Below are 13,101 nucleotides of genomic sequence, written 5' to 3'. Positions count from 1 at the left end.
AAGTTGAAGCACAATGCATGCTTCAGAAAAAGAACAATCTTTATATCAGAACTTGATTTTTTTTTATAACTTCTTCTATATCTTTTATTACAAAGTACTTTTCTCTTAATTGTACATTTGTACACTCTGTTGTTGTATTTGTATCCTAACAGAAGCTACTTTTTGTGGACACAGTGACTGCATAACATATTACTAGTAGTGAAATGTGGCTGGTAAATATACAAATAGTCATCCGTAGCTTGGATAACGTGGTGAAAATGAGCCTTAAGGCTAACTTTGGCATATTTAAATGGATGCTATGCTGAAATGTTTATTAATATGCACTGCCCCTTTAAAATAAATAAATAAAGGTTTATTTAGTCTATGCAGTCTATTTATTTAGGCTACGCATTACTCTGTCGACCTGGTGGCAGAGATGATAGGCATTCAGATAACTTCATATGAAGTGTAATCTATTTTTAGCTGATCTGGTTTACTTTTGCAGGTCATCTGTAGGCATCAGTATTAAACTGATATTATTGTGTAATCAGTTGAAAAGTCCTCAGTATGTTTGAATAAATGGTTGACTAATTATCCTCCACTGCCAATGCCAAGACATGCCAATAGGCAGTAATATCCATGCAGTACATTCTACATTATATCCCATGTGCTGACATACTTGCTGCCCTGGCAGGGGTTGGAAGCAGGTTGGTCGCAGTGCGGCCCGCCCCAGCCTGGCTGGCAATGGCACACAGGTCCCTGGGCCCCATCAGGCTGGCAGATGCCATGTACACAGTAGATCTTCTTGCAGGGCTCGCAGCCCGGCACCACACCGGGCTTCATCTGGGTCTTGGTGAAGTCCTGGAGCTCATTGTTGATGTACAGGTTTTGGATGCATCCGTGGAAACTGGAACCGTTCTGGATCTGCCAGAGACGGAATGTGCCCGAGTGAACATCCACCGGCATTCCTGAAGAAGGAGAGAGAGAACAGAGAGGATCTTTAGAGATGTGCAGGCGTGCATAATAGACCACAGACAGACAGCTAACACAGGGCTGATATGAAAGTAATGGAGGAAGAAGTTTTCAAACATGTGTGTCCTAAAAATGCAGAAGTAATTTGTTGGATAAATACGGCTCTTGTAACTCTTTTCCAAAGTGATTCTGATATTTTGCATTTGCACTACTGGACACATCATGTTTGAAACAGAGGACAGCAACAGGCAAAGAGGAATGGAAAAATGTCTCCTCTAGTTGTATGAAGAAAAAAAGACAGCACAGCACAACCAAGCAAAGGAAAATACTGTAACACAAAGAACAGATTCTAGGCCACTCCTGAGCAAACTGTAATAAGAGGCTGCATGTCAGCACACTCATTCAGGCTTTCTATTATCAATGATCAATAAGTAATTGTTTGAATTTCAAGAGTGGCCCAATCACACACTAAAAAGAACCACAACTTTTTTTCTGCTGGTATAACCATGCAAAAACAAATGAAAGACCGAGTAGGGACTGTGTCTGGTAGTTCTTATATCAACCACTAGAGGGCGTACCCCACTCACTGTAAAAAATGAGTTAGACTGACACTAGAGCTAGCATATTATAAAGTGGTGTTCTGTATTGTTTGTGCTCTATATGGTTTTGTTGTTTCAGTGAGCTTTGTTTTATCTGTCACAGTGTTTTTTTCATTACTGTGGAGTTCTGTACACATTTCTATCAGGTTAATTATATGTGGCCCCTAGCAAACACAGTCATGACTGAAGGAGGGGATGGCGTGGGAGGAGGACAGGGTTTGGGTTTTGGTTTTGGTTTTGGTTTGGGTAGGATGGGGTTGAAGGGTTGCATGATTGGGGGGAGGGTTTGGTTGCAGTGGTGACAAAGCGAGGGGGAGGGGGGGGTGATTGACAGTAGTGTAGTAGTTAAGAGTGCCTGCAGAGGAGGGAGGTGTGTTCTGGAGAGGGCCCCTACCCCCCACGTAAAGTGGAGCCTCCCCGTTGAGGGGCCGCACCGCCCCGAAGCTGTCCATTGTGGTGGGGAGACCCCCGTCAATGGACAGGTTCACCATCTGGTCGAAGGTCACCAGCTCCACTGTGTGGAACTGGCCATCGTTGATCGTCTCAGTACTGGAGAAGGAAAACAGAAAGTTGACATAAGACATGAAAATAATAAACACAGACTTTTCAACACGGATCCACCTGCAGGGAGGGTAATAAGAAGGTGCATGGTTCCTCACCTGTAGATGGCGTGTCCTGGCTGACTGCCGGGGTCATAGCTTACTTTAACATGACCCTGGAAGAGCTCCACTGCGATATGATCATTGTCTCCATTGTACAGCAGGATACCGTTATCCTCAGCTGTGGACACCTGCAGAGGAAAACATTAACAGTGTATGTTTGAGTTAAACAGGTAAATGAAAGCTGATATGAAGTTGAATTAGTGCTTCCACTTTTATCAGACTTTTATTCAGTTTAGGTCTTTGTCCATGTCTTTGAGTAAAACATGTCTTTGAAGTAGATAAAGATGTAACTTATTATCACACTCTGTTAGTACCTGCAAGGTGATGTTAGCCTGAGGCCAGTTCTTGAGGTCAGACAGCAGAAGGTAAGAGTCTCTGTCCACAAAGTTGACACTGACCAACTTCTCACAGCGAGGTCCCCCAAACTCTGGAGGACACTGGCAGAGCGCACGCCCTCCTATTTCCACACAGGGGGCGTTGTTTTGGCAGTCGGCGAGCTCACACAGGGACAGTGGGGACGGGGGAACCTCACACAGCTGACCACTACAGAGAGGACGAGAGCGAGGGAGGGTTTTTATTGAAGGACGATGTTAGAAAAGCATCAGCAGCACAAATCAAACCTGAGCACGTCAACCTGCTCTCTTCTCACCTGTATCCTTCAGAGCAGATGCAGGAGTATCCATTCAGCTCATCCAAACACTGAGCTCCGTTCTGACAGCGATGCTCCTCACAGTCATTGTAGTCTAAACTGCAGTCATCACCAACGTAACCAGGAGCGCACACACACCTGTAACACACACATAATACTAGAATGAAGCTGCACAGGGAAAAAAACTACTTCCTTGTACGTCTACATTTTAATATAAAGGGTCATTAAGCTGTGCTGTATCTGATGTTGCCTATAGAAAACACTTACTTGGGTCCAGTGGAGGTGATGAGGCAGGTAGACTGATGTTGGCAGGGGCTTCGTCCTGGAGCACACACGTCTTCCATTTCTTCGCACATCTCCCCTGCACACAAAAAAAGTATTCAGCTGTTAAACTGTGAAAACCAAGAAAAGTTCCGTTTTTGGAGTGCATCTACTCCCTGAGCTAACTCCTGCATCATACATGTACCTGTGTAGTAGGGGGGACAAAAACAAGTGTAGTTGTTGATTCCATCAATGCAGGTCGCTCCGTTCTCGCAGTCGTTGTCTTCACAGTCGTCAATGTTGATTTGGCAAGTGGGGCCCTCAAAGCCCATTGGACAAACACAACTGCAAGAGAACAAACTCATGATGTCAGCATGCCAGGTTCTTTCAGAGATAAATAAGATTTCATTCTGTTGTTGCATGAATTTCAAAGCTTGTCTTCCTCACCTGTATTCTGTCTCATCATCCTCATTGACTTGGCAGGTTCCTCCGTTGGCACACGGGTTACACACGCAGGCATTCACAGCTGTCTCACAGTTCTTGCCCTGAGAAAAAGAAAAGAGATGAATTGAAATATTTACCATATATTAGCATATTTCAAGAGCTGCATCAACACTTCAGTGGATGTGCACAGGTGGTAGCACTGCTCTGCTCTGACCTTGAATCCTGGAGGACAGCTGCACCTGTAGATCTCCATGGGGTCACTGTGGCAGATGCCGTGGTTCTGACAGGGACTGGACAGGCAGGGGTTACACTTGGCCAGGACTGCATTGTCCACGTCTCCTGTTGTGAAAGGCAAGGCCAAGCAGAATGAATATACATATGAATATAGCCAGAGATGATACCTTGCTTATTTGCTGTGTCTCAGACGATAACTCACCTGTGCATTCAAACTTCTTTGCAGGAGTGGTAAGAAGCAGTTTGCCCTCAAGGCCGTGTGGACCGGCACAGCGGGCGATACCTGGCTCTTTGTAGCCAGTCTTCACCCAGTCTGAGAGCCAGCGCAGGCGACAGTCGCAGTACAGTGGGTTGGCACCGATTGCCCTGAATAAGCAAAGGAAAAAAGCAGCGTCAGTAACTTCATTGATAAAGTGGAATGACAGCTGAAGTTCACCCTAAATCACATTATTTATTCTACCACAGTACGTGCAGCAGCTGCTCTCACAAAGTACAGACAACAGTTTACATTAAATATGCATTCAATCTTGACAAATTACTATATGATAAAACTTCACCCTGAACATTATGAATTGAATCCTACCAAAAAAAGTTTGAATAAAAGTCAGTCAGTGCTCTCCCTCTCTTTCAAACATCTTCATTTTCCAGGGGATTGTGGGTAAGGATGACCAGATGAAAACATGACCATATGTCACATTTGGTCACATTTTGACAACATTAATGTTAGTTTTGACACACTGTCGTGTCATGTAAGTATCCAGACACTCTAAACTTTGACCTATCATATTAAAACGTATGAAGACATGGCCTGTGTTTTCATTTTCAGCCTCACTTTGTTCAGTCACAGATCTCTGCAGTACACTCTACCCCCAGCAGGTGTCTCTAGAACTTTACATGAAACAAACCATGCCAAACTCAACTTGGTGTACTTCACAACTTAAACACAGCCGCTGTGAGAATTAAACAGGTTTTAAGTTAATGCCAGTCTGTGCCATACGTTATCTGGATGAAGGCTTCTCAATTATAGGCGGAGCTGTTAACAGAAGGCACTCTTAACCACTTCTGTCGCGGTGGTCGTGAATCAATGCCGCTCTGTCCTCCCGCTGGATGCACAAACACCCCTGAATCGATGCTGTTCCATTACCAGAGAACACAAGCTCGTCTTTCAGGGCCGGGCCAATAGCTGACACCTGACATCTGCTAACATGAAAGCCACTTGACTGTGACTGTGGATCAATGGCTCTCCTCCATCCCTCCCTTCATGCAGCCTTGACTCCTCTGCTGCTCTCCAAGAAAATGTCTTTGTTTGGCTGCTTTCTTTTCCTCTCCATCTCTGACACTGATAGGTCTATCGATCTGTGACTCTCAGAGGATGATGCTGATATCACAGCTGGGTGGCAGAGGGCAGCAGGTAGAGCTACTTCTGTGTAGTTTCACTCACCTCTCCAAATCCCTGCGTAACAACTACACATGAAATAACAGACACAAATAAACAAACACTGAAGTCCACAGACCGTGGAGAATCTGTGTGTCGTATGTGAGCATGTGTGTGTGTCAGAGATATGACAGGGAGATGAGACAGTAGAGGGGTCTGTGTGTTGCAGTAACCACAGGACTGCGGCTGATTAAGGGCGGGCTTTGGCTCACATGGAGCCCACCAAAGAGTACTACAGACAGGCCACTGTGAGACACACTCTACCGCTGTCTGAGCAGACCCCCTGTGTGCCTGGGAGTGCGTGTGTCTGTGTGTCTGTGTGTCTCCATGTGTGCAGACTTGACATTGGTTAGTTCAGACAGCATCACATTCTGTTGTTTTTGTGTGAATACTTACAAGTGGGAAAGTGAAGCAACATCGTTAAAGATGCCGTCGGGAAGCTCGGAGATTTCGTTGCCATGGAGAGACCTGAGGGGTGAGGAGATAAAGAAATAAAATTATATCTATGAACATGAAACTTATCTGTCAAAGTAACAAGATGAAAAGGTTTGAAGATTAGTCGTTTGGTAACTATTTGATAACCACTTAATTGGAAGCATTTGTTCATCAAAGTGTTTCCTGTGTGAACATTTGTTGTTTGATTTCTTGTTTTCTACAAAAATAAATTCGCTTTCTCTTCACTTTGAAGTTCTTTTATTTCAAACAAGACAAGCAAAAAATATTTGAACACTGTGATCTTCGCTTGTTTTGTCACCACAGTGGGTTTGTTAACTCTCAGGATGATCTTTTTTTTTTCAGATTTTAGAGCAAAATAAAAAACACAATTTGAAAATGAGGTGTTTTTCCATCTCAGAAAATAAAAAAAGAGATGCACGTATAAAAAAAACCCATAAATGTGATGCAGATCAGAATATCTGACAAAAGAAGGGCGTTCTGGATAAAATGCTTTTTCTTTCTTCTGCCAAATTTGCTCAAATTAAGTTTGAAAACCCTCAACAAGGTGATTTGGCCATTAAAGTAATTTTGTAAATTATACCACGCCAGTTTTCAAAAGATGGGGGAGGCTGTGTGAGGCCATTTCTTTGTGTCCTGGAAGCTACACTCAGCATGAAATGTTGTTTTAGTATTGCTAAACTAATGTCTGACTCATATATCCAACACTAAGAAGAATGTCCTTTTGGGCTGGCTTTAAACGATGACCCTTACAGAGAACATCATTTATCAAGGAAATAATTGGCAATTATGCAGCAGAAATACCAGAAAGGATATTGGTGTTTGTTTGAGTGTTGTGTTGAGGTGTAGGTGGATGTATTTCTGGTCGAGCCTCATGCAGCTGGCAGAGACGTGAGCCTCTGTAAGACTGGAAAAGACCGGTGTCAGGTTTCTGTGTGCATCTGGCTGGCATGACCAGCAAGTGTACAGAAGGAGGGGGGTAACAGATCTGCACCACAAGCAGTGGGAAAACAACAGCGTAATGTCATGTATGTGCAGATTAACAGGTATATTGACATGCTTGTATATCATTGTGTGTGTGTGTGTGTGTGTGTGTGTGTGTGTGTGTGTGTGTGTGTGTGTGTGTGTGTGTGTGTGTGTGAATGGATAATATCCTGAGCCTGTAGTTGTTCTTCTTGATGTAGTTGGTTTACTATTTTGGGTGACAAGCCAACGCGGCTTAATGGCTGGGTGAGTAATGGTTGCTGTAATCCACAGGGTCATTACCACCTCCAACCATCAGCTGACCGCACTCTAATGTTACCACATCTTAGTCCACAGGACCAATATATGACACGTCTGCTCTCTGTGTCTGAATAATGAGAACTGATGAATCAACAGACTCTGAAACACCACCGCACTGCAGAAGTTACAGAGAGTTAAGCTGATCAGTTTAAAGAGACAGAGCCAAGCTGGAATTGAAAAACAAAGATGTACGATGTTACGGTTTGATGCAGCATGTGAATTGCTTCATGTGCATGTGAGAGAGCTTATCAGAGTACAGTTATCAGAGTTGCTCTGTTGTCATAGTTGGAGCACAATTCAGATACAGAAGGCATCGAGTCAGCAGCAGTGTGCCAACTAGGCGGAGATCTCATGGGAGAAAGGAGACAGGGAGTCTCCAGGAAGAAACCTGATCCACTTCTTTTACAAAAACTCTCCTTTGTTTTCTTTACTTCCCCTTTTTTTTTAACAGCTGTACATCACAACATCACTCCTTCTAACCTACCTCAACTGATCTCTGGAAAGGCAGGGCAATGAAAACAATCTTGTCTCAAACATGCAATAGAATTTCATCCGATGATGATTATAAACTTTGGACATATTTATACCCTGATATGAATTAAATGCACAGGCGGCAGAAATATCAACAACTTCTGATCAGTCTCAGGATGTTTTGCTCTTGCGTGAAATAAAAACAAATCATTGAGCTGCAGGTGAAGAATGTCTGTGTTCTGGTCATAGAGAAAGATGAGGAGTAGTTGGGATCAGCAAAAGTGAACTCCTGTTGTTGTTAGAGATCAAAAAATTGTTGGCAAGAATTGTACATTTTGTCAGTTTATTTGGACATTAATAGAAATTAGAATTGAAGCTTCCTTACTGGCAGTCCTCTGTCCTCTGAGGAGATTTCAAGAGACACATGTTTTAACCGAAGTAGCTTTATTTAGTCTTGACTTGTTTTATTTACTGTATCTGTTTGTTTTTAAGGGTTTGTGACTAATCCAGTAACCAGTTGATAGTGGTTACTCATTCTGTGAGTGGTCTGTGATCACAGCAGCTCTTGCCATGTTAGACTGAAATTTACTCCTGGGACTCTATCCAACATATATTCACTCTGACTATTTGTTACAGAATTTCCTCTCTTCTCTTTCCCTTCATCACACTCTTTCACATATCACTTTCTTCTCTCACAGCTTCCCACCCAAACCCTAACGTGACACGCCCTTCAGCGCTGTCTCAGCTCACTCACCCCACACCTAATACCCAGCAGGCCAATTAGCAGCTTATTAATCGCAGCTCAAAACCACAACCATCACACACGTATGTAAAGCTGCACCAAACTGCACCACTTCTGTGCCAGGCTCAGACCCCGGGTGTGTTTGAAGCTGAGCGTTAATGATTCTTCTCCTCTTTACTGCTCTGTAAAGCCAAAGGTGCAGCTTTATAAAGGCTTTGGCACCTCTGTGTTTGTGTGAGTGTGTCCTGCGTGTAGCCTGCTTTTGCATCTCTCTGCGGTTTCTGTGAAGCTTCCAACTTTGAACTCTGAACCTTTTGGTGGGTCTTAAAGTCGAAACTATTAAAAGGAGCTCATTGTCGCTTTAGTTTTGTTGCACCCTCAGAGTGCTGCACAGTAAAAAAAATGGGAAAAAAGCCATGGCACCAATTGACATTTAATGGGAGGCTTATGATTGATCACACCAGCAGCAGCAGAGACATCAAAGTTTTCTGCTTCATTTGGTCTGATTGAGACAGCAAGGTAGTCCAGACAGTCTGTGCTTAGATGTGTGTGTGTGTGTGTGTGTGTGTGTGTGAGGAGGGCCTCACATGGCGTCTAGCACACTCACACAGGGAGTATTTTTTAAAAGTGAAGGTGGCGTGAGTGAGTAAGAGCAGGAATAACGGACGCAGCTTCATTAGGGATCAAAGCAGCGCGTCCGGGGCTAGCATGGCGGCATCGGCTAATGATGACCGAGCTTCACTCTCATTGCATGCTGAAAGGGCTCTTACGCTTTGTGCCACGTAATGATCGGGCTTTAGTCGTACCCTGTCGTAAAAAAAGAAGCTTTGTTGAAGCTTTGTTGTCAGTAGTAAAAAGTGCGCCTGCTAGGAGCACACATGGAAGGCCAATAAGTCTACTCCCACACACATGCTAACAGGCACCGAGCCAGGGGATGACAAACATGTACGATATGCACCAACACACACTCTCACACATTCACACACACACAGATGAATTCATAACTCATAAGGAATACTGCTGGGCCTGGTCTCTATTGCTCTATCTCATAACTGAACTGTACGTTTGAGTTAAAGTTTAGGACATCTAGCTGCTGTATCTTTAAATTCAGCTCCCCAGATTGCTTAAATGTCGTCATCTGTGTGTCCAACACATTTATATTCTACATTTCAGTTATTTAGCAGAGCAATTCCTCCACAGGGAGCACTGAGAGTGCACAATCAAAGACTTCATAACTTCATAAAAGCCTGGAGGCAGAGTCAAAACCATTACGGTTAGCAGGGCAAAACTTTCTCTGCTAATCAGTGTCAGAGTGATTTTGTACAGCGGGTTGTGGGGGCGTGTTTGGCCCCCTGGTTGAAGAGGCGGTGATGAGCTCAGGGCGTTAAGAGGTGAACGGGCAGGCTGGGCAGATGTCTGAAGACGAGGTGCGGGCAAGACTAGAAGCTAGAGCAACATTTAAACAGAAAATAGGTCGTAGGTTGTGTGAGTGTGTGTGTGTGTGTGTGTGTGTAAGTGTGTGTGTGTGTGTGTGTGTCTGTGTGTGTGTGTGTGTGTGTGGGTGAGTGTTCAGAAGCTGTCATAACTGTTTAGACAGTTTCAGTACTCTGGAGTCAATCAAAGATTCTCAGCATCTGCTGCAGCGCCTCTGTAGTCAGAGCAGGCTGCAAAAATATCCTTGGTAATAACTCATTTAGAGGGAAGTGAGTCGCCTTCAGTTGCTTCCGCCTTGAAGTTTCTGTTTTGAGAGCTGTCTCAAAATTATGTGACAACAAAGAAACATTTAAAACATTTGAGTTGCATGAAAAAAAGAGAAACGCACCACTGGTAGGTAACTATTGGTATTAAAAATAGGATTCTAGGACTGATGTATCAGGATCAAACACTTATTTTACACCAAAGACCTTATGATGAAGAGGGATTTAACCATTTGTTTTCTGAACACCCTTATAAACCCTTGAGTTTGGCATTTCTGCTGATGTAGTATTATATTATATCATGGAGCAGGAGGAAGTGACCATATTTGGAGAAGAAGAGGGATTTGCATTGTTACTCTAACAGGTTCCTGATGACTTATAAGCTGCAGGTAACCTTGGCCTGAGACATGCCCTGCTCTATTGTACCATTATTGGAACATATCATCGCAAAAACCTTGTATCTCCATATTACCTTATTTATTCATTTTTCAAATACTGTAATATTTTGGTCACCCTTAGTACCTGTCAGTGGGCATTACACAATTTCGGCCAATGAAAAGTATTAAAAACTCTGCCTGTCCCATTAAAAGTTACTAACCATAGACCTTTCTGGAGTCCCTGAGCTCCATTGTCTCGTAGGTCCCTCTGAGCTGCCGTAGGCATCCTCCTGCTGCGGACATTCTGGACTCCAGCTGATACGGACGTGCTGGACTCCAGCGGCAACAGCTTCTACTACTCGTCTCATCACTATCACCTCTCTCTCTTACTCCCCTCTATCTATCTTTCCAGACCCAACTCGGTCGAGGCATGATGGCTGTCTAACATGAGTCTGGTTCTGCCTGAGGTTTCTGCCTGTTAAAAGGAAGTTTTTCCTCGCCAGTGTAACTAGCTAAATAAACTGCGATGTGCAATGCTCATGGTGGATTAAGGTGGGGTCAGACTGAGTCTTACCCTGTCTTGAAGTTGGGTCTCTGTTCATAATTTGACATAGAGTTGTCTAGACTTCCTATGTTTGTAAAAGCGTTTTGAGATAATGTTTGTTGTGATTTGGGGCCATACAAATAAAGATTGATTGATTGATTGATTGATTGATTGATTGATTGATTGATTGATTGATTGATTGATTGATTGATTGATTGATTGATTGATTGATTGATTGATTGATGAAAAATGACTTGTGATGGATTTTTTAATATCCAGAAAAGCTGTAGTTTTGGGGATATGAGGTTTCAGACCGACAACAAGGACATGTAATGACATGAAGATCATGCTGCATGAAACAAAACCATAACTGGAATTTAAGACCATCAACTCATTAGGAAAATGTTCCCTGATGAAATAAATAAACAGAGAAGTAAAGTCATTTTCCTCTCTGGCTCCAAACATGCTGACCTCTTCTGTGACCCAAACTTCAGGAACATTTTAAGGCTCTGCTGCACTGCCTGGAACTGCAGAGTGTATCCACGTCCTCCATACAATCTATGTACGATATATTCATGCATATAAAATATAATTTTAAACTCACAGCAGTCGCAGAGAGTGCAGTCCTCCGAAGGCCATTTTGGGGATGCAGCGAAGAGAATTGTAGCTCAGGATTCTGCAATGCAAAAATAATTACATATGGTATGTAGATAAAATTCTGCTGTTTCCATCCTGCTGTCAGTACCACAGTGAAATACTAGCTCTTGGCTGAGGCTGGTTTGGGACTTACAGAGTGGTGAGTTGGCTCATGTTGGAGAAGGAAGAGTTGGTCAAAGAGTTGATCTTGTTGTTGCTCAGGTCTCTGGAAGGAGAATGAAAAGGTTTGGTATGCGGATTTTCACAGAGAGAGATACGGGACACAGACAAAGAGGGAAACACTTACACCAGCTGCAGGTATTTGAAGGCAGATAGTTCCTTTGGCACGACACTGAACTGGTTTCCATCCAGGTACCTGAGGGAAGAGACACAACCAGTCAGTAAGCTGAAGCATTTTAGAATTCTGATGAAAAAACTGTTGTTTTAAAGTTGAATTAATGACACATTTGAAATTGTATTTGTTGTATGCTAGGTTTGGTTTGATCTTAATGAACTTAATAGAGTTTAGAGCTTAGTCGAGAGCTTGAGGAGGTGATGCAGGACAGCACTCTTTGAAACACTTTCTCTCATGCTGCTGCAGCCAAATTCATTTCATGTTTCACCAATCTGCAGTTTTTTCTTTCAACAACTGTTCTTATAATTTTGGCACAACTTTGTATTTTTCAGACACACAGGTTAATGCATCACTTGGCTGACTCAGTGGGCAAAGGCAGCAAATGTTTTATATTCAGTGACATTTAAATGAATTTTCTCTTCAGCAGCTCTTCTTGAATGTGACCCACTGAGCATCCCTTCATGCATGTGTGTGTTAACATGTGTACGAGCCGCCACGGCTGACATCACGCCTGCAGGGATGAAACCACCCTGCTGACTGCTAACACAAAGTGCTACCAGAGGGCTGTCACCTTGATAAATGGCTGATTCGGGGTCTGTTCCCTCTCAGTGCAGCTGCAGGCCTTTCTCCTGCTATTGTTGTTGACTGTACTCAGGGTGGGACAGCAGGAGGGGGGAGGAAGGGGGGGAGGTGTTGCTCACTGGTTAGTTAGGGGCCTCTGGGTTCAGAGGTAATGATAGGTAATGACGGTGCAGAGGACACTTGGGATAATGATGGAGTAGCAAACTCTCCAGATGACTAGATGAAAGCCCAGAATAGAGGGGCACACCTGGTCACACCTGCTGGGACAATGACAGGCCTACAGGCTTGCACAGTGTGTGTGTGTGTGTGTGTGTGTGTGTGTGTGTGTGCATCCCTGTGTGTGTGTGCACATGTGTGTGAGTTAGTCAGAACCGTTTAAAGCAGTATTGGAAAGTTCCAGACCTATTCCTTTCCCTCCCCTTTCCATTGAAAAGTGCTCATTAAAATGTCCTCCTGCTCCCCTGTGCTCCTGTGGACGGGCTTTTGGCCCTCACACAAGTATGCACAGACACACACACACACACACACACACACATGCACACACTCTGATCCTTGGCTCTGAGTGAGAGAGTGACATCAGTGCTAGCCTCGAGGGCTGCAGGGAACACAGGAGAAGAATGTCTGAGAGAATAACTGCAGGGTTTATTGACTCCTCTCGCCTTCTCCTTCGTCTTCTTCTTCAGATGATGAGATCTGTTCACTTCGCCTCCTCTGTTTCACTAACT

General features: G+C 43.7%; 1 protein-coding gene across 2 annotated transcripts in view; it reads right to left on the bottom strand.

Moving 5' to 3' along the window:
• The window catches only part of slit1a (slit homolog 1a (Drosophila)), a 112,286-nt gene that overhangs the window by 3,798 nt on the left and 95,387 nt on the right, over nt 1–13,101 (bottom strand). The window contains exons 22-35 of one of the 2 annotated variants that reach the window (XM_034682406.1): nt 11,747–11,815; nt 11,594–11,665; nt 11,408–11,479; nt 5,632–5,703; nt 4,003–4,166; nt 3,781–3,902; nt 3,570–3,667; nt 3,328–3,467; nt 3,129–3,222; nt 2,862–2,999; nt 2,527–2,755; nt 2,210–2,340; nt 1,945–2,099; nt 659–947 (exon numbers count right to left, since the gene is read on the bottom strand). In XM_034682406.1, the coding sequence (XP_034538297.1) occupies nt 659–947; nt 1,945–2,099; nt 2,210–2,340; nt 2,527–2,755; nt 2,862–2,999; nt 3,129–3,222; nt 3,328–3,467; nt 3,570–3,667; nt 3,781–3,902; nt 4,003–4,166; nt 5,632–5,703; nt 11,408–11,479; nt 11,594–11,665; nt 11,747–11,815 (1,845 nt within the window). Of the gene's footprint in view, nt 1–658; nt 948–1,944; nt 2,100–2,209; nt 2,341–2,526; nt 2,756–2,861; nt 3,000–3,128; nt 3,223–3,327; nt 3,468–3,569; nt 3,668–3,780; nt 3,906–4,002; nt 4,167–5,631; nt 5,704–11,407; nt 11,480–11,593; nt 11,666–11,746; nt 11,816–13,101 lie in introns of both variants that reach the window. The other variant, XM_034682404.1, reaches the window with a different exon arrangement.

Source organism: Notolabrus celidotus, chromosome 4 (genome assembly GCF_009762535.1).
Source record: "Notolabrus celidotus isolate fNotCel1 chromosome 4, fNotCel1.pri, whole genome shotgun sequence".
NCBI classification, from domain to species: Eukaryota; Metazoa; Chordata; class Actinopteri; order Labriformes; family Labridae; genus Notolabrus; species Notolabrus celidotus.
This window is presented reverse-complemented; position numbering and strand designations above follow the sequence as displayed.